This window comes from Leuciscus leuciscus, assembly GCF_965113295.1.
Source record: "Leuciscus leuciscus genome assembly, chromosome: 8".
In the NCBI taxonomy this organism is placed as follows: Eukaryota; Metazoa; Chordata; class Actinopteri; order Cypriniformes; family Leuciscidae; genus Leuciscus; species Leuciscus leuciscus.
The window spans coordinates 18,489,093-18,514,987 of NC_138732.1; the positions used below are offsets into that span (position 1 = coordinate 18,489,093).

Genomic DNA, 25,895 nt, shown 5'->3' on the forward strand with positions numbered 1-25,895 from the left:
CTAAAAAACTGCTGGGTTGTTTTTACCCATATATTTGGGTCCAATATGGACAAACTCAACCATTGGATTTGTCCATATTTGGTTGAAACAACAGTGTTCTGAAAATAAATAAATAAATAAAAATATGTACTTCATACCAGTTTATTGGTTTCATGGGTTATTTAAGGGTCAATGACACGAAAGGTTGAAATACTTTTTAAAAACTAGTTTAAATGTGTTGAGTTCTTAGAACAACGTTGTACTCTTTGTATTCATGGTTTCAAATGGTTTTGAAAAACTTCTGTCATCTTCTTTCTTAAAAAATTACAATAAACAATTTTGCTAAAATACTTCATTTTTTAAAAATTCTAAATCAGATCAAAATTGATTTATAAAGCACCTTAAAAATCACAGAAGTAGGCTATACCAAAGTGCTATACAATGTATTACAATATATACACGTTTTGTATTACAGAAAAACAATACATTCTTATGCCATTGTATGAGCTGCATTTAAAAAAATAAAAATAAGACAAGAAAGATAAGATAATAAGATAAGTATCACTGACTCATAAAACATAAGCCGCGTTTCCACCGAAATTACCCGGAACAATTTGTCCCAGGAACTTTTTTCCCAGGAACTTTTTTTTGCCCCAGACCGGTTGCTTTCTGCGTTTACACCGCGGTCTAAAGTACCGGGAAGGTAAACTGCGCGCAACTGCTCCTCCCAGTCTGCGACGGACAGTAATCAGTTTTGAGCGCCACATTTATAATAAGTATGGTGGAGATTCAAACTGTGCTGCAGTTATGTATTGGTTTACTAACGAGGTAATTAACAAAACAAAATAGACGAGCACTGATACTAAAGCGTGTTCAGAAAGCTCGTATGCGTATATAAAATTAGACAACGTATGTTATCAGTTATTGTGAGATGCCTGGGACGAACGCGCAAAAAAATTCCCCGTCTATCAATCATAAATAGTGACAGTCTTGTAAATAGTTGTTTGTTACTAACCTCAAAGCGCTATTTCAATCCTGTTATAGTAAATTTGTAACATGGTTTGGAGTGCCTTGCAATAGATGACAATGTGTAAACATAATGACTTAATAATAAAAGCTGTGGCAGAAAAGAGACGAGCACTGATAAAGCGTGTTCAGTAAGCTCGTAATGCTAACGTTAGATATCAAATTTGTATGTTATCAGCTATTGCGGACATTGACCGTGAGATGGCTGGGACGAACGCGCAGAATGTTTCCTCTTCCACAAATACCCTGAAACTGAAAACTCTGAAAACTCGCCTGAAACTCGTCGCCAGTCCACCAGTTTTTTTTTTTTAATTAAATTCCATATTTGCAGACAGACAACTCTTACTGCATGAAGCCCCGAAACGAACCGCAATAGATTTTTTTAAAAAGGGAGGTTAAAGATAAATAAATGCTGCGGGGATTCATCCAACCAAAATACGGCGTGAACACAACCAATCAGCTTGTGCAGCGCACAAGTCCCACCCCTGAAAGTTCCTGAACTTTGAAAAAGTACTACCTCGTGAGCAGGGACTATCGGAGGGGGAAATATAATGTAAATGTAAATGTAAATATTTACCCGGAACTTAATTTAGACCCTGGTTCCTGCGGTGTAAACACATCGAGTACCAGCCCAAAGTTCCTAGTTCCTGGGGAAAGTTCCTGCGGTGGAAACGCGGCTATATATAGGTTTCCAAAAAGAAAAAAAGAAAAAAAAATTTTTTATTTGTGGAACATAAATTTGCTCTAATGGCATCAGGCTCTATAACCTTTATTGTTTAGAAAGAATTAGCATGGATGAAGCAGTAGCATAGTCTTATTTTGTGGTCCAAAAACATGTTAATGCTTCATCAAACTAGTATATTTGCACAGACAGAACTAATGTCTCATTTGAGTTTGCATGGCATTAAAGGTAGGGTAAGCAATTTCGGACAGGCTAGCAATTCCCCTTATTCCCCGCGCCTCCATCTTGAAAACCAAAACGAGGCTAGGGGGTACACTCTAATCCGGCAAACCTTTCATCTCTTCCGGAATTAACAGTGGACTATGTCAGAAAATAACGACTGCAAGATTCCCTGGGCTGTTTTGCTGAAAGGTTACAGCAACTGGATGGAGGGATATGTGCACGACGTGGAATGTAATGCACGGACAATGACAGCTTTTAGATATTAAATGGATGTTACTGTTTATAGTTGTGTGCTTAACTTGGTCTAGATTAGCAATGGTTATCATACACAGGCACAGGTCACGTCTTGTTTATACTCTGCTGTAAGACACGGCTAGCCACTGCAGGACGTTAGCTGACCAGGCTAGTCTAAAGAGCTACAACTTGCTTAACGTTACCCCCGAATCAGCCCCTCGCCCATTATAACTTAAAAAGGACCGGTTCGTGGCTAATCAGGCCATGTCTATTTAGCCAGAAGTATTAGCTAGCTATCTCTATGCAAGTTAACGTAAATATTGCTAACGTTAGCGCAGTTCGCATCGTAAGCTAATGTTAATATCTTACCTTGAAATGGCAACCGGGATCTCTTCTTATTTTGTGAATCCATTCACAGCAAAGTACAGGATCTTTGGGGAAACGATGGAAGGTTTGACCTGTATAGGATTTCTTTCTTTTGGAAGATGTACATTTGGAAACACAACAATGTGGTGGCATTGTAGGTAACGTTATGACAGTAGCCTACAGAGGGCCAACGTTACTTCCGTCCACCACAGCCTCGTTTTGGTTTAAGATGGTGACGTAGGTGAATAAGGTGAATAGCAAGCTAGCTTTAAAAGCATGAAAGCCACGCCTCCTTCAAAACGCATGAACGCACACAACAGCGCCTGCAAAACATCACGAGATGAGAGACAGAGTTAAATGTCTCAAAGCACATAACTTTACCATAATAATGAACGTAAACAACTTACAGAGCAAGTTGTACCACTTGACAGCTGCAGATTCATTTCGGCGTTGATAGTGTCGACATAAATCCGAGGAAATCTGAGGATGTGAACAGCTCCAGGTAGAACGTCACGGGTTGCCATCTCATAATTATGGTTAAGATGTGGCGTAAACGCAGAATAAGCTCGTTGTTTTAGTTCAGGAAGAACTGTAAAAGGTGGCTGCTGCCGAATGCAATGACTGGACGAACAATGTTTTGGTCCTGTGACTTCCACAGAAGAAATTTTTACATGTTTTAATATGTAGACCACTTATTGATTGCTATCAGCATGTGAAGAGAGTTTCAACCAGTATAAGAAAAAAAGTGTTTATAAAACAAATTGCCTACCCTGCCTTTAATTCAGCAACGAACAATCAATAGGAAATCCCAGTGACGCAAGCGAGGAGGTCAGAGAACAGCTGACAAATCTGAGGTGTCAGCCCTTCCTGAACATAACCAGCAAGTGTGAAACACCTTATAAGGGACATAAAGTCAAACACACCACTTTCCACACACACAATCTGCTGCATTGCAAACCATATCTGCAGATGATAAGGCAGAGGTCTATAATGACTACTGCTAATTGTAATGAGTGCTCAATGAAGTTTAAAGCAAGGGGCCACCATTAAGTTGTAATTAGCATCCTCCTGGCAGCCATTACAAGCAAAGAAACAATGCTGATTTCCCACAGGAATCAACAGCCATTCAGTGTGTTACTACAATGTTTTTCCTCTAAATTTTTCGCTAAAGGTCATTAGAATCAAACTGTGACAAATCCAACATTTAAAATATTTGTGGGAAAAGCCATAATTGTAATGGAGCCTTTTTTTCCCAACAACGTTCAAATAAAATCACACTGTGCATGTTCTCTTTTTTCTTGACATCAATGGAAATGAACTGATCCTCAGCTAAATAATGCTTAGTGTACCTCTGCCTGTGGTTTATGGGGTGAGACAGCCCTGGCATACAGTGATAAGAGGCATGCTGCACTAATATAGAGTGAGAGATTTATTGCAAACCAAATGCGGCTCATCAGAGGAGAACCTGTCTCCAGAGATCTATTTGAAGTCTTTAACGTAGTTCACCAGTCCACATCACTTTGCCAAGATACTTGTTGCCTTGAAGTCTGCCTTTCTGAATGTAATAGCTAAGATAAGTAAGGACGGGGTGGAGGTGTGATTTAACGACAGCCCTGAACACTACCAGTCAAAAGTTTGGAATCATTTTTATTATTGTTAAAAGAAGTCGCTTATGCTTACCAAGGCTGAATTTATTTAATAAAAAATACAGTAAAAATGTTAATATTATGAAATATGTAAAATAACTGTTTTCTATTTTAATATATTTTAAAATGTATTTTTTTCCTGTAAAAGCCACGCTGAATTTTCAGCATCATTACTCCAGTCTTCAGTGTCAAATGATCCTTCAGAAATCATTCGAATATGCTGATTTGGTGCTCAAGACATATTTCTGATGATCATCAATGTTGAAAACAGTTTTTCATGCCGGGAAACAGTGATACACTACCACTCAAAAGGATTATAAAAAAACATAAAGAAAAAAATACTTTCATTCAGCAAGGACACATTAAACTGATCAAAAGGGACAGTAAATACATTTATAATATTATAAAATATTTATATTTCAAATAAACGCTGTTCTTTTGAATTTTCTATTCGTCAAAGAATTCAGATTATTTTTTTTTACATGATTTCCACAAAAATATAAGCAGCAAAAACTTTTATAAATAACTGAGTACCAATAATAATTAAGCACCAAATCAGCATATTAAAATAATTTTCTGAAGGATCATGTGACACTGAAGACTGGAGTAATGATGCTGAAAATTCAGATTAGCCATTATAAGAATAAATAAAAAATGTAAGTATTTACAATATTTCACAATATGTCTTATCTTATTTTTAATCAAATAAATGCAGCCTCTGTGAACATAAGAGACATATATAAAAAATAATAATAAAAAAAACACACACAAAAAAACAGCTGCAGCATCTGTGAAGTGGTTGATGCTGGCACTCTGCACGCAGCTCTAGCTTGTTTGCAATTCAGCCTTTTACTGGATCCAACTCACTCTGCATGTTATATGTGCCAGATCAGAATGACTCCCACTCCCAGCCACTAAAACAATTGCTTAGGGAGTTGGACCTTACACTGCATTACAGTAGAAAGCACAGAAATTCATTGGGAACATAATGCTCATATTAATTTAAAACCAGATGAAAAGCACTGTTTAACCAAGTCCCTTCAGAAAGCTTTTAGTCCTCTCTCTGTGACTGGAATACATTATTTGTTAGCTAAAATTATTGCAAAACATACACATAGCACACAATATTTACCAGTGTGAGTAAGCCATGTGCTCATTGTGGGATGAAACTAAAAGGATGCCTTTAATTAAATGAGAAGAGGCAAACTGGATGTTTCCTTTAACTTCATGAAAGACCCTTGAATACATAGCTTCTAAATGACAGGTTTCAGTGCAATTTGGGACCCAAGCTTAAATTATCAAGTATGTTTCAGGTCTTTTAAGTCACATTTTAAATGATAACACATCTTAGTTATTTTGCAATTGAATAGCCTATGTAATGCATTTTTATGTAATGCATTAAGTGGCTGCTCCAAATTCTGTGGTTATACTGGAAACAACGTATTTAAAAGCAGGTCTCTCTCTCTCTCTCTCTCTCTCTCTCTCTCTCTCTCTCTCTCTCTCTCTCTCTCTCTCTCTCTCTCTCTCTCTCTCTCTCTCTCTCTCTCTCTCTCTCTCTCTCTCTCTCTCTCTCTCTCTCTCTCTCTCTCTCTCTCTCTCTCTCTCTCTCTCTCTCTCTCTCTCTCTCTCTCTCTCTCTCTCTCTCTCTCTCTCTCTCTCTCTCTCTCTCTCTCTCTCTCTCTCTCTCTCTCTCTCTCTCTCTCTATTTTTGTGGGGACTCTCCACAATGGTTTTTATACTGTAAACATATTCTATCCACTTACTCTAACCCTACTCCTAAACCTACCCATCACAGAAAACCTTCTGCATTTTGACATAAAAAAATTTAAAAAAAACATCACTTTATGATGTATAAGCTGTTTTCCTCATGGGGACCAAAAAATGACATTTTGTCGCCATGTAGAGTTTGCCAGGCACCCCACACACACACCACTATATCAATAACACACACTATAGCCTTATAGCCCGCTGCCACTTAAGAAAACAAAGTTTTGAAATATAATGAATTAAAACACACACTTACATCGCAGCAGGCTTCCGGTACGTGGAACTTCCGCGTCCAGGAGGAAGGTGAATGATCATCGTTGTCATTAACAAAATAAATACATAAATCGTCACTTTGTGAAAGATAGTATACCATTGATGTATAATGGTTTTATAGTAGCATAATACAATAACTGTAGTGACCATGTTATTTTCACAGAAATTGCTATGCTAATTTTTAAAATGGAAATATAGGCTATATATAGCTATTCATCTATCCGGAAGAAAGTAAGAGCGTCAAATCAAAATATATTTATGAAGGATGCTACTTAAATTAACGGCTCAGTTAAATGCAGCTTTCTCAGAGGAATATACTTAGACGTAAAGTGATTGAATCACCATTCACCACAGCCAATATCTCCCTCTAGTGGAGGATAATATAACACACAATGTTTGAGTAGATGCTTTAATCTTTGAGGATAACCATAGTAGAATGTAAAAAATAGAGGATAACGCAAACTTTGAGGATTACGGCAAAAGATAAGTAACCACAGTAAACTCTTTTATAGGCCTTTTAAGCACATTATTTATGTAGTTGCTGTGGCAAATGAATGAACTGTATCCGGAATGGTCGTTTGTGGTTAAAAAAAAATCAAGATGATGTTTAATGGTTAGGTTTGACGTTTAAAAATGAAGTGCCAATTTACCCATGATTTACCCATGAATGACTTCACAATTTACAATAGCCTACATACATACTGTAGGCCTGATAATCGAACATAAAGCCAGTTCTGGTTAAGATTTATTCAATGAGTGCTTTGTATTATTGATCATGCACATGCTATGGAACCATGTTCTGTGTCCATGGACGTTGAAAGAATTTCTTGAGTTTTAATTAAGTAGCCTAATAGTTTTAAAAGTCCTCAGGGAGGGTAAAAAACAAACATATTTACAGATATACAAATACATATTTACAATTATGCAAATATGTTAACATACTTAAAACACTAATAGAAAATATATTATATGATTTTCAACATTTAACATTTGTTTAAAAAAAAAAAAGAGAGAGAAAAGGTGTCTTATCGCACAATTAAAAGTAGTGCATTTTTCAGAGTTATAGCATTATGCACAAATCAATTACAATATAATAGTCAAGCCCTCCTTCATTCTCCTTTCATGAATGTGTTTTTTATCAGGACAGGGAGTCTCTGGATTGATAGCAGGCCCTGAGTCTGTTTCCTCAGATATGTTAGTGCAGCCTGTGTCTTCTTTGTGACTTAAGTTAGAGAACATGAGCTCAGATTCTTTCAGGGCATCGATTGTGTGGCTGGTGTCGGTCATGCTGGACTCTGTGAGAGTACTAGTGCCACTGCTGGAGTCTGACTGACCAGCATTGGTGTGAGTGTCAGATGCTGTCTCAGCCAGGTCTTGGTGTGTTTCTTCTGTGTCTCCTGCCAGTTCCCTCCTCAGACTTTGCGCTCTGTCCATGTAGTTCTTACACAGTTCGGCATCAGGCATGTAGTTGGCATGGATCTCTGCGAGCTTCATGTAGATTATGTACAGTGTGCTTAGGCTTTCTTTGTCCTCCAGCGCTGCTGCCAGCGCTAAATGGTAGTAGCCCATGGCATCAAATGCATCCTAAAACATAACCAGCAATAAATATTTACATTCTTCATAAAATGCATATACCCTGAATACTTAAGTTATTTTTATAGATACTTTGGGCTTTATTCACTAATAGTTTATATGTGCAAAAAACGTTTTCACAAAATAATAATAATAAAAAAATAAAAACTTGTTTTAAATGATGCATGAAAATTATTCTCAGATGTGAATGCAGTTAGTAGTTTGCATTCAACACAACCATGTTATTGGTGAATGTTATTTCAGCATACAACGTTCATAAGCAAACAAACATGCCTGTCTACACTGGTTAAATCATAATAACCTGTTTTTTTTATACATATATATATATAATTTCTATGTATGAAAACAAGTACATTGCTTCTCTTACATTCAAAATGTTCAATCTGGAATGCATGTAAAATGTTAAACATTACGAGAGTCTCACCTTTAATCTGTATAGGGTCAGATCAGCCAGTCTGCAGTATACTTTAACATAGTACCGAACTTCAGTATCATGTTCAAATGCAGTGGGGCAGAGTGAAAGAGACTTCAGGTAATAGTTCTCAGCCATCTCATACTTCCCTAGAGAGAAGTACACTGATGCAAGACGATGGAAGGACACTCTCTCATTCAAAGTAACATCTGTAAGAAATACACATAGAACAATGTCAGGTTACTACTTTTTCCTTTCTGTCAGAAAATAATGTAACCCCAGTTTTAGCTAACTACCATCACACACATAATTATGTATGTAAAATAGATTCAAATAAATAAATAAATGGCTGAGCAAACTGCAGAGGGAAAAGTACAAGCTGTCCAAATCATTAGAGCACTTGAAATTTCAAAGAGGATCATAAAGAGTAGAGTTTAATGTAGACCGGATGCCGCCTCAGATGCTGACAGTGAGCTTATACTTTTGTTTGATGTGCTTGAGAATTTAGTTAGTCTCTAAATGTTCTGAATTAAAAGTCATAAGCATATTTCCATTTCATTTAGCAGTTTGTCTTAGCAGTCACTGAGCAAGCGCCTGTGTGTCAACCAGACAGAGTGCAATAATTCTGACTAAAATTATGCATTTTGATCAAAAATGTGTTGTTGGGCATAAAATGTACGTATATTTATGGTATTGATATTTAAAATTGATATTTATGCACACGATCAGTTAAAACAATTGAATTGGAAGCTCCTCTGACAGTACAGCATAAAAGAAAACAATGCATTATGTAGGCTACTTTGAAACGTACCAAAAGCCATTTGCAAGCCGTTTTATTTCTGCAATGTGATGCATTACAGAGTGAAACAGGATGCAAGGTAGGGGTGGCCGTGGGCGATATGGCAAAAATATCATATCACGATTTTTTTCAGGAAAATCACGATTCACGATTTTATCGCGGCTCTTTTTTTATGTTGGTTTTACTATTTTGCAAGTGACTGAGCATTACAGCCAAACTAATGTCTTTGTAAGATAAGAACAAAGATACACATTACATATACACAACATACAATATAATATACAACTGGGGAAAAAAACGTTATGCTTTATCCTTTATCACAACGGCACAGGCACGGACACACCGGCACGGACGCTATCACTGCCACCAGCATGGACACACCGGCACCGACAATTATACACTGATACTTATCAAAGCTACTATTAAAGTTCTCAGAGCAGTGAGTGATTTTCTCTGTTTTTATTTGATTTTAATAACATTAAAGGGATAGTTCCCCCAAAAGTGAAAATTGTCATCATTTACTCTCTCAAGTTGTTTTAAACCCAAATAAGTTTCTTGCTTCTGTTGAAAATAAAAGTTATTTTAAGTGATTTATCAACAGTCGTTGATCCCCAGTGACACTGACACGTGAATTTGACTTGGTTACTGTACATGAGACTAACCAACAGCAGGTATGCAAACAAAACTAGACAAGATACATTGGAAACATGAGGGCTATTTATACACCAAGACTAATGACTAACAAGAAACACCTGTGAACAATCAAGACGATCAACCAATAAGAATATGACAGTTGAAGGGTGCACCAATGTGCATTAATTTCAAAGAAATGTATGTGAAGGCTGAAGATCAAGTTCACTTAAGAGATCATCTAAGTGTATCTCAGTTATCATGCTTCTTTATCAAATCCTTCATTATTTGTTATTGTTACTCTAAAATTCATGTTTACCAGCATTACATTACAGAAGCCTTAAACAGTGCCTAAATAGACAGTGCTTTCTGGGTGATATCATCCAAAAAGGAAAGTCATGTGAGAGCAGGTTAAACTTGATTTGAGTTGATGTATATTCTTTCTTTCTTTCTTTCTTTCTTTCTTTCTTTCTTTCTTTCTTTCTTTCTTTCTCAGATTTCATCAAAAATATTTTCATTTGTCTTCCGTAGATGAATAAAGGTCTTGCGGGTATGGAACGACACGAGGTTGAGTGATTAATGATAGAAATTACATTTTTAGGTGAATTAACCCTTTAAATATATTATGATGTATTCTTGAAATGTTGTATGCTGTAAAGGACATGCGTCTCCAGCAGGGGGCAACCTAGGTTAAGACTTACAAGACACAGTCAAACTGACTTTCACTAAAGTTTTACTTTAGTTCTACTAATTTTATGTGGCCCATAGTCAGAATTTACTGAATAGTGCATAATTGGTTTTAATTTCTATGGTTATAACTTTTTAGGAACAGATGCGTTCCTGGTGACGCATCTGAACTGGTAAAGGTCTTACCAGTTGAGGCGCTGACCTGCACTGCAAGTGTGGCATACTGCAGTGCTTCCTCATAGTGCTTCTGCTTCATCAGGAGCTCTGTAAGTTTGCTCAAAAGCCTGAACTCTGAGTGCACATCTTTAATGCTGCGTGCAAATGGCAAACTCCCATCCTTTAAAAAAACAAAAAAACAAAAAAACAACAGATAGATTTAGAAGATGTAGGAATCCATGCTTAGTCACATGGTATACATCTCCTAACCATTTTTGGATTGTTTTGGTAATATCTATTGGGAACTCATAGTAAGACCTACCCTGTAAAAAGGAAGGGCAGCCAGTTGGTTTCTGTGTCCTTTGAAAAACACATCTCCTGCTTCCTCATAAATGCTCATAGCAAAGCATGGGTCATTCATCCTCAGGGCTGTCTTTACTGCTGCCTGTAAACATTTGTTTATGGAGAAAGAAGTTGTCACAACAGCTGATCAAAATATACATGTATATGATATGGCAATATATATATATATATATATATATATTTTTTTTTTTAAATGACCAGACTAAAAAAGTTAAAGAATAGTCTTGTTGGTGTAATATTTTTCCAAATGGATATGCAAAAATAACTTTAACTATAACTTTTGAAATACCCTACTTCGATCCTTTGACTTACCTGTAGGTACATGTCAGTCAGTTCATCTTCATGAATCAAATAATAGATACGGCCCACTTGCAGCCATGTCTCTGACTCTTCCAGTCTTTTCCCCAGGTCTATGGAGATCCTTAAGCTTTGCTTTGTGTAATCAAGTGACTTCCTCGATGACCTGCAGTGATTTTTATAAAATTATTACTTTTGAATTCACCAATTAATTTGTTTCAAATGGATCAAGTTTCAAAGTATTGACAATGGTACTATATTATGTAGTATGTGCAGATTACAGTAACGCTTACTTCTCAGTGTTGAGTGAGAGATAGAGGTTGCTGAGGAGTTCCAGGAACTCTCCTTCTAGCTGTTTATTCTTTAGTGTTCTGCACAGCCCTACACAGTGCTCATAGTAAACAATACACTGTCCATACAGCAGCAATTCAGCGTAATGGCGACTTAGAACTTTTGCCACAACCATTTGACCTGAATTTGGAAGGAATTGTGTTATTATTCTTACACTATAAATGAAATTCCGGCATAACATTAATTCTCTGTTCATTTAGAAATAAGGTTTGTGACATACAGAAGTTTTAAAATATTTAGGTGACTCCAAGAAGTATTTAGACACTTCACAAAATATCTAAATATCATTGCATTACTTATAACATTTTAAACTAATTGGCATCTGCAAAGAAATGATGCCGGGTTTTGTTTTTTACTAATTTCACTTTTGAGATTTTTTATTATTATACTTTTTTTTACCAATTGGACTTGTGGTCGTTTTTGTGGTTGCAAGTTCCCCTCAAGTTCTAGACTTTGAACAATATATTTTTCATATTTTGCAACATAGCAATCGTCATTTTGTAAAATGTTTTGATTGGAAATTTTGATGGTGCTATAGGCTATTTCTTTAAAATCAATGCTATTCATTTTGAAATGTTGTCATATAATGCAAATACATTTACACATTTTGGGCCCTATCTTGCACCCAGCGCAAGTGACTTTGTACACCGACGCATGTATCATTCCTATTTTGCACCCGCGCAAAGCGGACTTTTCCCTCCACAGAAACACGTCGGTAAGTTAGGAAATACACTTGCGCCTCCAGGGGCGGTTCAGCGCAAAGAGGAGGCGTGTTCCGGCGCAAACGTTCCTTCATGCTACTTTGCAGGTTTAGAAAACAATTGCGCCACTAACCAGGAAAACATTTTTTAAAGTCAGTGGCGCGTTGCGCATGTTATTCAGATGCTATTTTAAGGGCGCATGCTTGGCCATAATCAATGTAGCGTGTGCACAACGCGCATACACTTTGATTCTCTCATCTACACAGAAGCAGCAGTTTTCATTTTTGCAAATCACACATTATTATTATGATAGATAGATAGATAGATAGATAGATAGATAGATAGATAGATAGATAGATAGATAGATAGATAGATAGATAGATAGACAATTTATTATAAAAGCATACATCTAGCTTACACATTTACCCAAATTATCATACCCCTGTTTAACCGAAGTTAATTTGGGTGGGTTTCTCCATTTCAATGTAACTTCTCTCTTTTACGGCCGTGACGAGAGCGTTGCTCTTCTTGGCTGTGAACCGCTCCTGGCGTGCGTCTGGCAAATCCGCCATTACAATAGCAATCCGCTATGGAAAAAGCGCGTCTGCTCTTAAAGGGAATGTGAGATGACGCTCTGATTGGTTTATTTCACGTTACGCCCAGTGGCGGCTGGTGTTAAAAAATTTGGGGGGGCACAACAAACTGAATTTTTAATTCAGGACTGAATGTAGGCTTATTGTTAAATAACAATTTAACAGTGATAATAATGTAGCTATCACTAGCCTAAAGTTTAGCTAAAACTTCAGCCGGTAGGGTTGGGAAATAGCCAATTACCAAATAAATCAGAATTTTTGGGCTAAATGGCGATGTATGGTATAATCTGAGTATTTAATTATTATTTTTCTATTTGAATAAAAAAAAAAACTGTATTTAATTTTTTTATTTTTTATATTTAATATCCTGATCGATATAGTCCTACAAACAATGTTCATATTGAAGGTTATAAAAACAAACATAGTGTAACCTTGCTGTCTATCTGCAGTCTATCCAAAAAAAGGGGTCACATTACATTCTAACATTGCAACATTACAATCTAAAAACAAAATAATGCTTTTTAAAGAAGTAGTTAAATTAAAAACAAAAAACAAAAAAACAAAGCTAATATCATAAAAATACACATATAGGTTTGAAATTCTCTAGCACATTTATGTTCACCAACAACAACAAATATTCAACAACAAATGTTTTAGCTAAATATATTTATAATTTAGTGCTAATGTATATTTTAGTCAGAATAATTGCGCTCCTATTCTATTGCGCTCCGTCTGTTCGGCGCGCATGCACGCGGCGGCGCTCGTTCACGGAAGTATAGCTTGCAGAAAGCTCGTTCACTCATGACAGAAAACTGGACTTTCTAACATTTACAGATGGAGAATATGTCCGTGAAATGTAAGTTATGCACTGAGGAAATTATTGGATGTCACTTCAGCTTGCAATACTATTAGAGGTAGGCTATATTTGTTTCCACCAATCGCTGCACAAGTTAAGGGTACGTATGATGACGAAAGCACGTTAGTGCGAGCCCTCCCGGAACCCATAGAGAATGCATTGCAGTGCCTGCAGTTCGAAAAAAAAAATCTTTGAATGTAAGTCTATGGGAAGACTCTGGGCGATTCTCAGCCAGAGTGAAATCGCCCAAAAAGAGGCGGTACTCCACAGAACGTGACTCGGCGCTGATTGGACTATATCCAGAGCTGATCCAGAGGCAGAACAACAGTGAGTGACTGCTAGCGGAACTCTGTGGTTGAATGAGATAGTGATTGAAAAAGTCCCTTTCACACTTTGGTGGTGCGTCGCCCGATCGCCCTAATGAAGAAACCGCCGCTGGTTACGCCCAAACCACACCTATGAATAATGAAGCTACTTCAGATCAACCCATTTTAGATTTGCGCCTGGCGCAAGAGTCATTTATCCCGCCGGGAAAATAGCAACAGCGCCGAGACCCGCCCACAAAGTTACTTGCGCTTTGCGCTTGACACTTGCGTTTCAGATCGTTAAAATAGGGCCCTTTAAGTTTAAGTGTGCAAATACTTTTTGGGGCCACTGTAACTATCAGGTATAGATGCAACCTAAAACATCAAATCTTGAACACTTACTGTGCAGATTTTTAGCACTAATAGCAATAAGGAGGCCCATCTCGAAGCAAATTCTGACCTCCTGACTCCCTCCTCTATCCTTGTAGCTCCTGCCCAGCCAGAGGAGAGCCTGGACATGCTCCTGATCTGTGGGGCTCTCTGAGAGAAACTGGAATAGGTGCAGGGAATTGAGCAGGAAACACTCTGCTAGGCCCGAAGCCCCAACAGATAGAGACAAGCAACCCAAGTTAGCCAGAGCTAGTGCTTCATTACGCTTGTTTCCATTCTCTCTGGAGATCTGCAGAGCGCAATAAAAGTTTCTTGCTGCCTCCTGAACTCTGCCCTGTTTGCGGAGGCATAGGGCTAGAAGATTGTAGACTACACCACGCTGTGTCGGACTGTCGGTTTCATTCAAAGACTTAAGCAGCGGGTGCAGAGTGTTCTGAGCTTGTATGGGTTCCTCCGTTAGGACCAAGAGCCAGGCCAGCAATATGGATGCCTCGAAGCCCTCCTCCTCATTAATTTGACTTCCAGTTTGTGCTGCCTGTTGGGCAAAGGGCACAGCCTTCTCTAGAGCTCCATGCTGCTGGTAAACACTTGCAAGGCTCAAGCACAGGTCCCTTTGAGTCCTTGGGTCTTTCCCTTGACTAGCTATGGATAAGGCCTGCTGAAGGTAAACCACCACCTGTGTAGGAAGCACAGAATTACTTTCCTTCCAGTGAGGATTAAGCCTGGCTGAGTTTTTGATAAAGAGTTCAATTTTCTGGAATGCATCATCCAAGGAATGCTCTTGTCCTGAGTCTAAACTTAAAGAAGCTAGTGTGAGGTAGGGCAAATACTTTTTATGATAAAGCCTGCACAGCATCCAGTTGAGATCAATTGGGGCAGTTGGCCTCTCAACTTCAGCAGACAAAGTCATGGTAAGGAACTGAAGCCTCTCTACAAAAGGTAAAGCATCCTCTATTTTCCTTAGACGGATGAAGAGACAGAGGGAGAGGTAGCATGTCCGAGCCTCTAGGTACTTGTCTTTTTCAATTATGGCTTTGCGCATGATTGGTTTGAGCAGCTCAAACTCATCCACAGAGCAGAAGTTGTGGCAGGGAAGACACAGAATCAGAGCACTTGCCTTATCCAGCGTGAATGGTAGCTTATCCATCATCTTCTGTTTGAGGTAAACAGCAGTGAGATTAGTGTACAGGGCAATTAGAAGTGGCTTGTCATCGAAACCATTTACAGGGACCTTTAGAGCTTCTTCAAAGTACACTCGCGCTTGCGAGAACTTCAGTTTCTTGGCACATAGCCGACCAAGGAGGAAACAAACTCGCCGGTGGGCCCAGAGCATCCTGCCTTTTTTAGCTCCTTCCCGTAAGTTTTCCAGATGTTGAAGCACCTCGTCTTCTGGAAGGCAATTGAAGAAAGTGTCCAGGAAAGAGTAAGAGAGGTCGTAAAGAGTCTGTAAAGTGTCCTGGAAATATTCCAGGTTGAGGAGGGTCAGGATTGGGTCACACCTCTCTGCTTCATCAGCCTCCCAGATACCTTCATCCATGAAGTTTGGAGGATCTTCCTCATATTCGTCCATCTCTCTGAAGGTGTCCTCCAGGCTGAATGAGAGGATCTCAGAGTCCCGGTCCAGATGATTCCGAGAGGCATGGAATGATTGCCGTGGGGACGAGTGGTAGGGAGTTACGTCACTCTTTTCAGATATGGTGCTTTTTCTTTGATCCACTGTAGTTTTCTGCTCTGCTGATTACACAAAGTGTAAATGTCAGAATTTTTGATTGTACATAGAAAATTATGCAATGAAAGAGAAGGAGAGTAGGAAGGAAAGGAAAATTTGGAAGGTATGACTGTAGAACAAAATTCTATACAACTGGATATTGTAATAATGTATGAGAGCAGTGAAAAAAACATCTACATTATGTAGCAACATTTCCTCATACATAACTTTGGAAAGGGGCTTACCTGACATTGGATGGTTTCTTATGTAAGTGAAATCAGAGTCATCAAGTCTGTCTGCAGTGTGAAAAAGTAATTTTATCAACACAGGATGAAAGAAAGCACAGATTTGTCCCCACTTAAAGGGACAGTTCACCCAAACATGAAGATTCTGTCATTTACTCACCCTCATGTCATTGCAAATCTATATGAACATCTTTATTCTGTGATTCGACATGAGGGTGAATAAACTGGCATAATTTCATTTTTGGATGAAGTACTCTATTCCTTTAAACAATATTAGAGGTCTCACAGAGAGACAATGCATCTCTTACCCAATCTGTACACAGTGCTAATGTCAGTGGAGAATAGATTTGCCAGTACATCAGACTGACAGGACTCAAGGCAAGGGTTAAGTTTAGATAGGGCTGCCCTTTCCTCCTTACTCAGAAAGACCAATTGTCCATCGCTGTGCAAAGCCAACAAAGACAACATTATCAGCCACATGACTCTCATTCGGATCGCTTCATCACATCATCACATAACTCCACTAGCCCCCCTTCCAACACCCTCATCCCCCCCAGCTAGACAGAGGCACATTCAACAAAGGTCAACAGAATAAAATAGCTTTTGCCAGCTGGTTGCTTTCAATTGGTATGTCACTATTGTTGAGAAGCACATTAGATGAATGGTTTTACAAAATAAAGAGAAGGTCATTCGTTCGAGCACATGCCGAATTTATGAATATAAATAAATACAGTTGAACTGTTTACTTACAGAGGCTCAATACTCTCAGGTTTTACATGGGCCTTGTGAACAAATCCTATCTCTCCACTGGTGAGGTGTCTTCCTATGAACATGTTCAGAGTGTTGAGAATAAATCCTTCAATCTTGATTATGTCTCCCTGGCGTAATTGCAGCTCATCTTTATCTATTGGGTAATGGTCCACTACTGCCACACAGGTACCCACCACTAAAAGGGAAGCCAAAAGAAAAGACAGATTTGTAGAAACCCTCAACTTAATAATTAAACAAATATAATGGGTTCAATACAAGCTAAAGTCGGCTGACAGCATTTATGGCATACTGTTGATTACCACACACACAGACACAAAAACTAATTATACTGTTAAAATAGTGTATTATTTGAGCTGTAAAACTTTTTACAACATTTTTACAGTCATTTTGGTGTTTTAATATCATGGCAACAAATTTGTACACTGGATTATAACTTTACCCTTTAACATTTTTTACAGTAAAATCATCATGTATATTGTTTACGTCTTGAGAATATACTTTTGAAAGAGTGAGTATTTTAACATTTGTGGATTGGCCTATTCACTTCCATTGTGAGTGCCTCACTGTAACCCAAAAAAGGAGGGTCAAGTTAAAATTATATTTTGTGATAAAATAATTTTGTGATAATCTACATTATGTCACACATTCTGTTGACTGAGCTTTACCTGTACTGAACCCTGAATATTCCTTATGAGGGCAATCTTGAGGAATAGTTTCCAGATACTCACCTACAGGATGATCAAAGAGGCCCTCTGTAACTGGAATCCCTCCTGCATTTCCAGGATATTTCTTAAGGAACCACCTAGGAAGAACAGTCTGTATTTGTAAGGGATAATCTTAAATAGTATGTTTCTTGCATGAGAACAAGTGTAGAACAAAAGTAGCTGTTCAACCAGACACATCTGTTGTTACAATTCATTCTTCCCACAAAACCTCACATTTGGCTAAATGTGCTTCAAAATTCAGTGTCACTCACTGGTAAAATGGATAAGGCAGAGGCTGCATATCATGAACAGGGACTAGACCATGTTGACCCGTGGACAGCAGCGTACCCTCCCACATGGCCTCTTGTCCTATGTCTTTCACCATGACCAGGTCATTCCTCCTGTAGGTCAAGGTCAGCTCCTCTTCCTCCTCTTTGCTGTCACTGTTGTATAAAGTCTTGGAAAAGAATGTACCTGAAACAATAATGAGATGTTCCTTAGTCATTAACTATTCCTGATTTATATTCTTCAGTAGGTTCCTAACATACTTTTCAAATTTTCAAAGTGGATTCATAAACAGGTTAACAAGTTAAGTTTGCCCCATAAATTGATGTTTTTAAAAATATATATATGGTTATGTCTGCCTTATGGCTCGTTTCCACTGAGTGGTACGGTACGGTACAGTAGAGTACAGTACGATTCGGGACGGTAAACCATGATCCGGCTTGCGTTTTCACCGCCAACAGTACCCTTACTTGATAGGCGTGGTGTAGCCTATGCCAGAAAGAAGCGATCAACATCTTTTTTGCGCGAAGAAGAAAGCGACATAGTAAACAACAATGGTATACAGCAGATCTTGTTCTTGCTTCTCGTCATGTTTGTCACAAGAAGACAAGCACCGACATTAGGCGTTTCTCAATACCAAGTACACAAAGTTCGGACTTGCCAAGTCCGACTCAGGAGAATGACTCCTGAGGTCTGGTAATTCTGCAAATGGAACAGCGCATTCTTGAAAGCGTCACTCAACTCGCTCTGTTACTCCGGTTATCTCTGTATGTATATTAAGTTGTTAAGTTGTCTGTTGTCTTAAGTAGAGGACATAATCAAATATTAAAATTATGATAAAATTATCTTTGGTATGAATGAGGTGGCTAACATTGTAACTGTGGTAATGATTCTTAGAAGCAAGATATTTTGTATGTAAACAAAACTCGAGGAAATGTTGAGTCTACAAAATGAAAAACATACACTCCCATCTTTGCAAACAAGAGGACACTGTAATCTCTTCACATTTTTACCCAATCTTGTTTTCAACTTATGTGACCTCTGAATCGGTTAAGCAGCAATGTGTCAATAGTGGACTTTAGAACAGACTAGAGATGTGTAAATCCATATTATTTGATCAGTTTCTCAATTTAAGGTTTGTTTACTGTATGGTTAAAGGTGATGTTGTTGACTGCAAGTCAGCAAGTGGAGGCTCCTTACCTTCCTGTAGCAGAAGTCCTAAGTAAAGAGTAGCTAAGTGGTCTTCATCCACTGTTACACAGATCTCAACATCGCTCAGCAATGCAGGGTCCAGCCAGAATGACTGGTCACATAGAAAGTTTTCAAGACATCTTGCTACATATCCTAAAATATAATAGTTTTACTTGTTAAGCCATAATAGTTAAAACAATTATAATATACTGCAGAACAGGGTTGTTCCTGTAGATCTGCTGTACCTTCCTGCAAAGTTCAGCTCCAACCCAGATCAAACACAACTGAAGCAGCTAATACAAATCTTCAGGAGCACTTGGACTCTGAAGTGTGTGTGTACTCTGCAGGTAGGTAGATCTCCAGGAACAGGATTAGGCAACCCTGCTGTAGAAGTACTAGCATGTTAGTTTCACTGATACTAACCGAGTGCCAAGTAAGTGGAGAACTTCCAGATCTCCTCGACAGTCTTAAAGGTGATGATAAAGCTGTCTTTCTCTGCATGAACGGACACTAGTCGTGCAGACAGATCCTGTGTGTAAAGTATCAACAATCACTTAATGCAATGAAGATTGAAATAACTTGCGTGATCAATAGTAATAAGTTCATCAGAGGTGCCAGTTCATGTTCCGTGTCTGACCTTGAAGAGCTGGACGACATCCTGACTGTTGCTTTCTACTACTCGGAGTCTTGTACGTAGGGCCTCCTGAAGCTCACTGTCAGGTGACACACTAGATCGCCGTCTCCCACTAAACAACAATACAACATCTCCAAGAAGCAAAAGGGAATTGAGTTAATGTCCACCACAAAGAAACCAATATTTACGATCAGTTGCATTAGCAGCAACAGGAATGCTATAGTGATGTTGGGTGTGATTTATTACTGCAACATCACAGCGGTAGTATGCTTAACAAACCAATAGGATTTTTTGCAGGAACAGCACTATGAGTGACCACATCACTAAAGGCGTACCATTAGGGCATAGGCTGAGTGTACACATTAAGGAAGTCTGGCATTAGTTGTGTGAGTATGCTTAAGAAGTGTAGCCATTAAAGGCCATTATGGAGATGGAGGCCATTATTTCAATGCAGATCTACAGGACACAGAGATCCATGCTTGCAGGTACCTGGAGAGAAGCGTTCTCCTGCTGAAGATACTGTGCTGCTTCCGCTGAATGTTTCCTTCCTCTTCCAGTAAATCTCTCTGCTTCTGCCTTCTGCCTCCACCTCGGCCTCAGCCTCCACTTCCTCATCTGAAATTCCAAAACAAAGGAAACTGGGCTCAACGCAGCTTTACAGAATTCAATTGCAGTTGGTGTGTAGTTCTGTGAACTTTAATAGCACATCAGAATTATGACTGTTTATGGTTAATCAGTAAACTTACAGAAAAGTAACACTGAATGACTGAAGAGTGATAAGTTTATTGTTTATTAATAAATAATTAAGGACAAGAAGGTTCCCTCTGTCTGAAGTTATGCACTTCCCATATTTGAATATGAATGGTTATCACCATATCCAGTAGATCCTCATTCCATGATACAGTTGGTGCTAATTAGTATGTATATAAAAAAAATCAGAGCTGTGTTTCTATTTACAAGCTCATAAAGTTGTGGACATAAACAGGAAGTGCAAGTCCTATCATAATGACTCTATAAATATCAGCCAGGTGGCTTAAATAATAGCCTCTTCCTCATCTCCGGATGGGTATGACCTTCCCAGATTTGTGCATTGAAAAGAGAGAATATTCCAAATAGTTGCTTACTATCATTTATTAAACAAAAACACGACATTTATAATAGAATCATGTAACTCTCTGTCCCATTGGTTCTTTTATAATTAAATTCAAACATTGCTGACACACTTAGGCTTGACTCAAGAAATCCTCTTACCAGCAGTCATGGCGTCATTGGGTGGAAAGAGCTCACTGACAGCTGCTAAAGTGTACGGAGGGTCATTCCATAAGGCATCGAGCTCAGCGGGCGATATCGCTATTGAAAGGGAGGGTGATGTTTAGGGGAGTGTTATTAAATTAGCTAAATGACAAGCTGAAGCTTTTAGGGTAAATGCCTAATCAAACTGACACGATCGATTGACGACAAAATAACAGCCTTCAAATATTGAAAACGTGCAAAACACAGACCAAAATCTAAGACGGGGAATTTGCACATGCAAACAGTCAGAGACAAACATGGCAAAACATCATTAGCCCTCATTTAGAATCAGCCTAAAACTTGGCAAGATAAATATAAAAAATCCTGTCAAATTGATACAATCATCACAAAAGGAGAGTATTTGCTAGTTATTAGTTTACAGCTGCTAGTAAATAATCTAAAATCACACAAGCAGCAAAACAATATACCAGTAACGCACACAGCAACAATAGTACATAATTAGTAACAATAGGCAATCACAGCATTGCGCACAAACAACAAGGCACACAAACTGCCAACTAAGGGAAGTACACATTCTGCATTACCTTCATGGGTAAATCTATTACCCATGACTGACAGAAACACTGTGATGTCTCCCTGTGAACGTTACTCTTCTCATTGCAAAAATCTAAAGCCAGGGTGGGACCAACCTGAAAACGAAAAGCAGTTTCTGAGGCATGGAATTGGACAGCAGCTGCAGCATGCCATGATGTACACAGCCAGCTTCAAACACGGGTTCAATAGTGCCCGCTCGACAGTAGATCCACTTATCGATGGAGTCACTCCTCTCCCTCTCTCTCTTCCTGTCCATTTTCCTCTTGTGCATAAACCTCACTCTCTCTACTGCTCATTTCTAACTTCCATCTGTTTCGTTCTCTCCCCTTTCCTCTCTGCGTCCACTCCGCAGATGAGGGAAGCACTCTGAAGCACTGCTGGCATGTTTGTGTGGGCTGGTCAGTGCCTGTCTGTGCCAGGGGTTCTTCTGGAAAGTGAGAGCGGCAGCATTCTCACAGCGCTGGCATACCAAAGGCCCAGTGAATTAATCGGCATTGCTCACAGCAATTTCTTTATTTACTGGTACTAAATTTCACTTTTCTCTTTTGTCCTAGATTAGGGCTGACAGTTCTGACATTCTAACATGTCTGGCTCTTAGAAAAGCTCAGCCCTCTTTAAACCTGGCATCATTACTTTCTGCCATTTTTTTAATTGCAAATATCTAGTGTGGGTGTAGATTTTAAGACATTGTTCCTTTTTAAAGGAAAGAAAACCAAATAAATATGTAACAGTGCTGTTTTTGTTTTTGTAGCTGTGCTGTTTTACCCTAGTCTTCCAGTTGAAGAACCACTGATCGCTGGAGAATTTGATGATTGAGCACTCCAACAATTTGGTGTAAGAATGTTGTTAAGAATGAGGTTTTTAAAGAAGTTTAGAGCGTTGTCAAAAGATGTCTAGCATACTCGAACCATACTGATAACTCTTTCTCAGTCTTTTTTGATGTGATTGTCTCAACTGGATTGAATGTGTCTCCCAAACCACTACTGTCTCTGTTCATGGGCTTAACAAAGAGTGTACTTATCTATACCGAATAATCTTGCTCATGTTATTATTGTTTTATAAAGAGAGAACCCAGTCAGATTCTAATTGAATCTTGTGAGTCTGAGTCAGCTGTAAACAGTCAGGAGGAATTTCTCAGCATTCCTCCTTAAAGCTGTAGTCCGTAACTTTATTGGGTTAAAAATGATCCAAAATAAAATTTTGAGCAAGTACCTAACCAGCCAGTGTTCAAAACGATCTGCTTGTCTTAGCTCGATTCAAAACGGTAAGCTTGTAATAATGTTTTTAATTCCAGTGGTACTGGTGGATTTCCGTGGGAAATTCGAGCATGTCTTTGCGTCATTACGTCACATCTGTACACATAAAGAAGGAGTCTCGGCTAGTAGGCTATATTGCATGTGAGGCTGTTGGAGGTGGAGATTTATAGCCTTTTCTCACAGCACTTGATATAATTAAACTTATCAATTTGATGGCGGATCCAGAAAGGTTCAAACGACAATCACCAGTGACAACTGGAGATTCACCCGTTGTAAAATGCGAAAGACTTCAGACTTCGGAGTGGCTACAGAAAAAAAGAGACTGCAACCTGGCTCATGTGAAAACAAGGATAAATATCGGAAGGGCATTACGATTCATGTTGTTAACTTTAACAATTTGAGAACAAAGTATAATTTGAACTGTTTGACGTGATATGATAAGTGATCGTTAGATTTAATCAGCACGATTTACTGCAGTGCTTAGTTGGTCAGAACAAAAGTGGATGTTACTTGTTCAGATTACATTTTCCGGTGAAAATTCTTATGTTGGCCATATTCCAAAAAGTAGAATCTGTGATTCCAAATGACAGTGTCCACACCGGTGCGGTGACTGACAGCCGCACATTCTCCTCAAAACATTGGATTCATCCGTGATGTGCCGTGCCGAGGCACAACCCACGTAAAGTTGATAATTCCGTGAATAACTGCAATTGCAGATTTCGAACAGAGATGGCGATAAAGAGGAAAAACTATGGACTGCAGCTTTAACTCTCATAGAGCATCTCTGTGGCCTTAACAGAAAATGTAAGGCTTTTTTTAACACCATAATCAAGTGTTTTGCTGTGGAAACACTCAGTGTGTGAATCATACATTGGCTTTAAGGGGGTTACTCTCTAAAGACATTTCTTTTTATGGAAATTTTGTTAAAACTGTTAAAATCTTAAATTATAGTTTTTGATAGCCTTGTGATATGTAAATAATACTAAATAATGAAAGTACTTCCTATGTTTTGTTAATGTACCAGCAGATTTTTTTTATATATATATATATATAAAAAAAAAAATGTTTGCGTGAATTTGTGAAAATGTAACTTTTTTGGCCACTGAAATATTTGAAAACCATTTTAAAATCGGTGTGTATATCAATAAAAAAAAAAATTGAATTCAACATTGAAGTTGAATGGTCCCATGTGCCTGGGACTGTGTATTTAGTGGTGTCTCTCTGGGTTACTGGTTCAGTGTGTGAATGTCAGTGAAAGGAACGGGGTAGATTTGTAACCTGAGTAAAGGGTTTAGACTCTAAGTTTAGAATGTCGCCAAAGCCCAAGCAGCACATGCTGGTACTATTAAACTGGGCGAAAAACAAGTTCTTAAAACCTAGCTGGTGAAAAAATTGTATATTGTTCGAGAAATAAATGCTCTACATTTAAAGAGACAGACTTACAGAGAGACTAGCTACAAACTATGTAAAAAGTATGTAGAGACAACCAAGAGTCTCAACAACTAGTTAAAAAGTAAATATACTATAATTCAACCACTTGTCGTACTTCAGTTCAAACCTTGCAATATATTAACAGCAATTTCAACTGAGAACACAGTCACTCATACACAGATTAGATTCTGAGAGAGAGCGTACCTCTGTCCTGCTGACTCCCGGCTGTGTGTTCGTTCCTCATAGATCTGTCAGTATGTGCTGTGTGTGAGTTGGCGAAAAGTTCCTTTTAAACTTACTAAAACTAACCATCATAGTCCGCAAAACTCATGTAGGGCATGGGGTGTTTGTGTGTGTGGGTATGTGTGTGTGTGCGTGTGTGTGTATGTCCTTGTGGCACAAGTTAAGAGCTTTTGCTGAAGGAAGTATGTAAACTCCTCCCCTAGATGATATGCTTTTTTTCTTTCTCTCAGTTTCTCATTTTCTCTCTCTCTTTTAGCCCAGCCCTCTCACTCCCCTGCTCTGTTGGACTCTAGGTCAGGTCAGAAGGTCTTAAGTCAGGTCATAAGGTGTTAGATAACCTTCAAACAAACACTCTTAAATTAATGACTCAGCAAATAATAGAATATCTTTCTATTTATATCTAATCAGATTCATGAATCCAACCAGTTGTCTTTTTAAAAAAATCAACAAAAAGGAAAGGAATAGCAAATGTTTGAAAAAAGTAATCCTTCTGGTCCGACTTGTTTTTTACAGAGCAAAACAAAATGCCTCTAGAGTCCCTATCAACTTCATTACAATCAAATACGCCCTCTTGCTCACATTCCATAGGTGCTTTCTACAACATTTCCAGACAAAACGTCCAGACACATATACAGTACAATATGTGTGCATTCCCACCATGCCTTGAGTAAAGATAGCAAGTAAATTTCTTAACCTTTTTCCCCCTTTAAATCATTATTATTTATTTTGCCAAGAATTCCCTATGCTTCTCCTTTGGCTCTCCTATCTCGTCTGTAGGTCAGATAACAGACTGGGCCTTGGCTCAGCTAGTCATTTCTTGCTTTTCTCTCCTGGTTAAATATAAACTGACTCCAGGTTCTATACAGACTGTTGTTGAGCCATTACAAAAGTCACCCTGAGAAAATATTTTGTGAAGACATGTGACTGGCTGACTGGTCTGTGAAAGAAGGCAGTCTGTGCACTACGGTGTGGCTAATTCCTGCCACAAGTCTCAGATGGTCTTGGTAAATGGATTAAATACCACATCAACGATAGAGAATCAAAACCCCCACACTGGTGGAGCAATGTGCCAAAACCATAGTCACGGCATTAACATGGCACGCAAGACAAGCAGCTGATGGTTTCCACAGCGTGTGTGTTCCAAAGCTTTTTGGGATTTTTCTGCATTTCATAGTTAGCATATGCATCACGTTGTGATTGTTCTCTTATTCTTTTCAACAAACCATTTAATCCACAAAGCGGAATATGATT

The 25,895-nt window shown here is 38.4% G+C and overlaps 1 protein-coding gene across 6 annotated transcripts; it reads right to left on the reverse strand.

The window, feature by feature from the left end:
- Nucleotides 1-6,785: 6,785 nt before the first annotated feature.
- On the reverse strand, nt 6,786-24,813 carry sh3tc2 (SH3 domain and tetratricopeptide repeats 2). 6 transcript variants are annotated; one of them, XM_082178527.1, is made up of 19 exons: nt 24,606-24,807; nt 21,705-21,809; nt 21,118-21,216; nt 20,356-20,481; nt 19,870-19,997; nt 19,656-19,761; nt 19,242-19,385; nt 18,029-18,230; nt 17,781-17,854; nt 17,032-17,227; nt 16,590-16,723; nt 16,282-16,332; nt 14,341-16,062; nt 11,426-11,603; nt 11,148-11,298; nt 10,795-10,917; nt 10,503-10,653; nt 8,213-8,409; nt 6,786-7,779 (listed from the first exon to the last, which is right to left on the reverse strand). In XM_082178527.1, exons 2-19 carry the CDS (start codon nt 21,727-21,729, stop codon nt 7,279-7,281), a joined length of 4,308 nt encoding a protein of 1,435 aa, XP_082034653.1. In that variant the 5' UTR covers nt 21,730-21,809; nt 24,606-24,807; the 3' UTR covers nt 6,786-7,278. The 6 variants fall into 6 exon arrangements, with proteins under 6 accessions (XP_082034653.1, XP_082034652.1, XP_082034650.1 ...); XM_082178526.1 differs by lacking the exon at nt 21,705-21,809 and having other exon boundaries at nt 24,606-24,813; XM_082178524.1 differs by lacking the exons at nt 21,705-21,809; nt 24,606-24,807 and adding an exon at nt 21,810-23,953.
- Nucleotides 24,814-25,895: the final 1,082 nt, after the last annotated feature.

What these genes read in the sequence shown, in the direction of transcription:
- sh3tc2 (XM_082178524.1), bottom strand. Translation starts at nt 21,867, where the DNA reads ATGGCATGCTGCAGCTGCTGTCCAATTCCATGCCTCAGAAACTGCTTT. An exon ending in CAATGACGCCATGACTGCTG is followed by an intron (nt 20,482 to 21,117) that starts GTAAGAGGATTT and finishes TTGGAATTTCAG; the next exon opens with ATGAGGAAGTGGAGGCTGAG. An exon ending in AGGAGAACGCTTCTCTCCAG is followed by an intron (nt 19,998 to 20,355) that starts GTACCTGCAAGC and finishes TGCTTCTTGGAG; the next exon opens with ATGTTGTATTGTTGTTTAGT.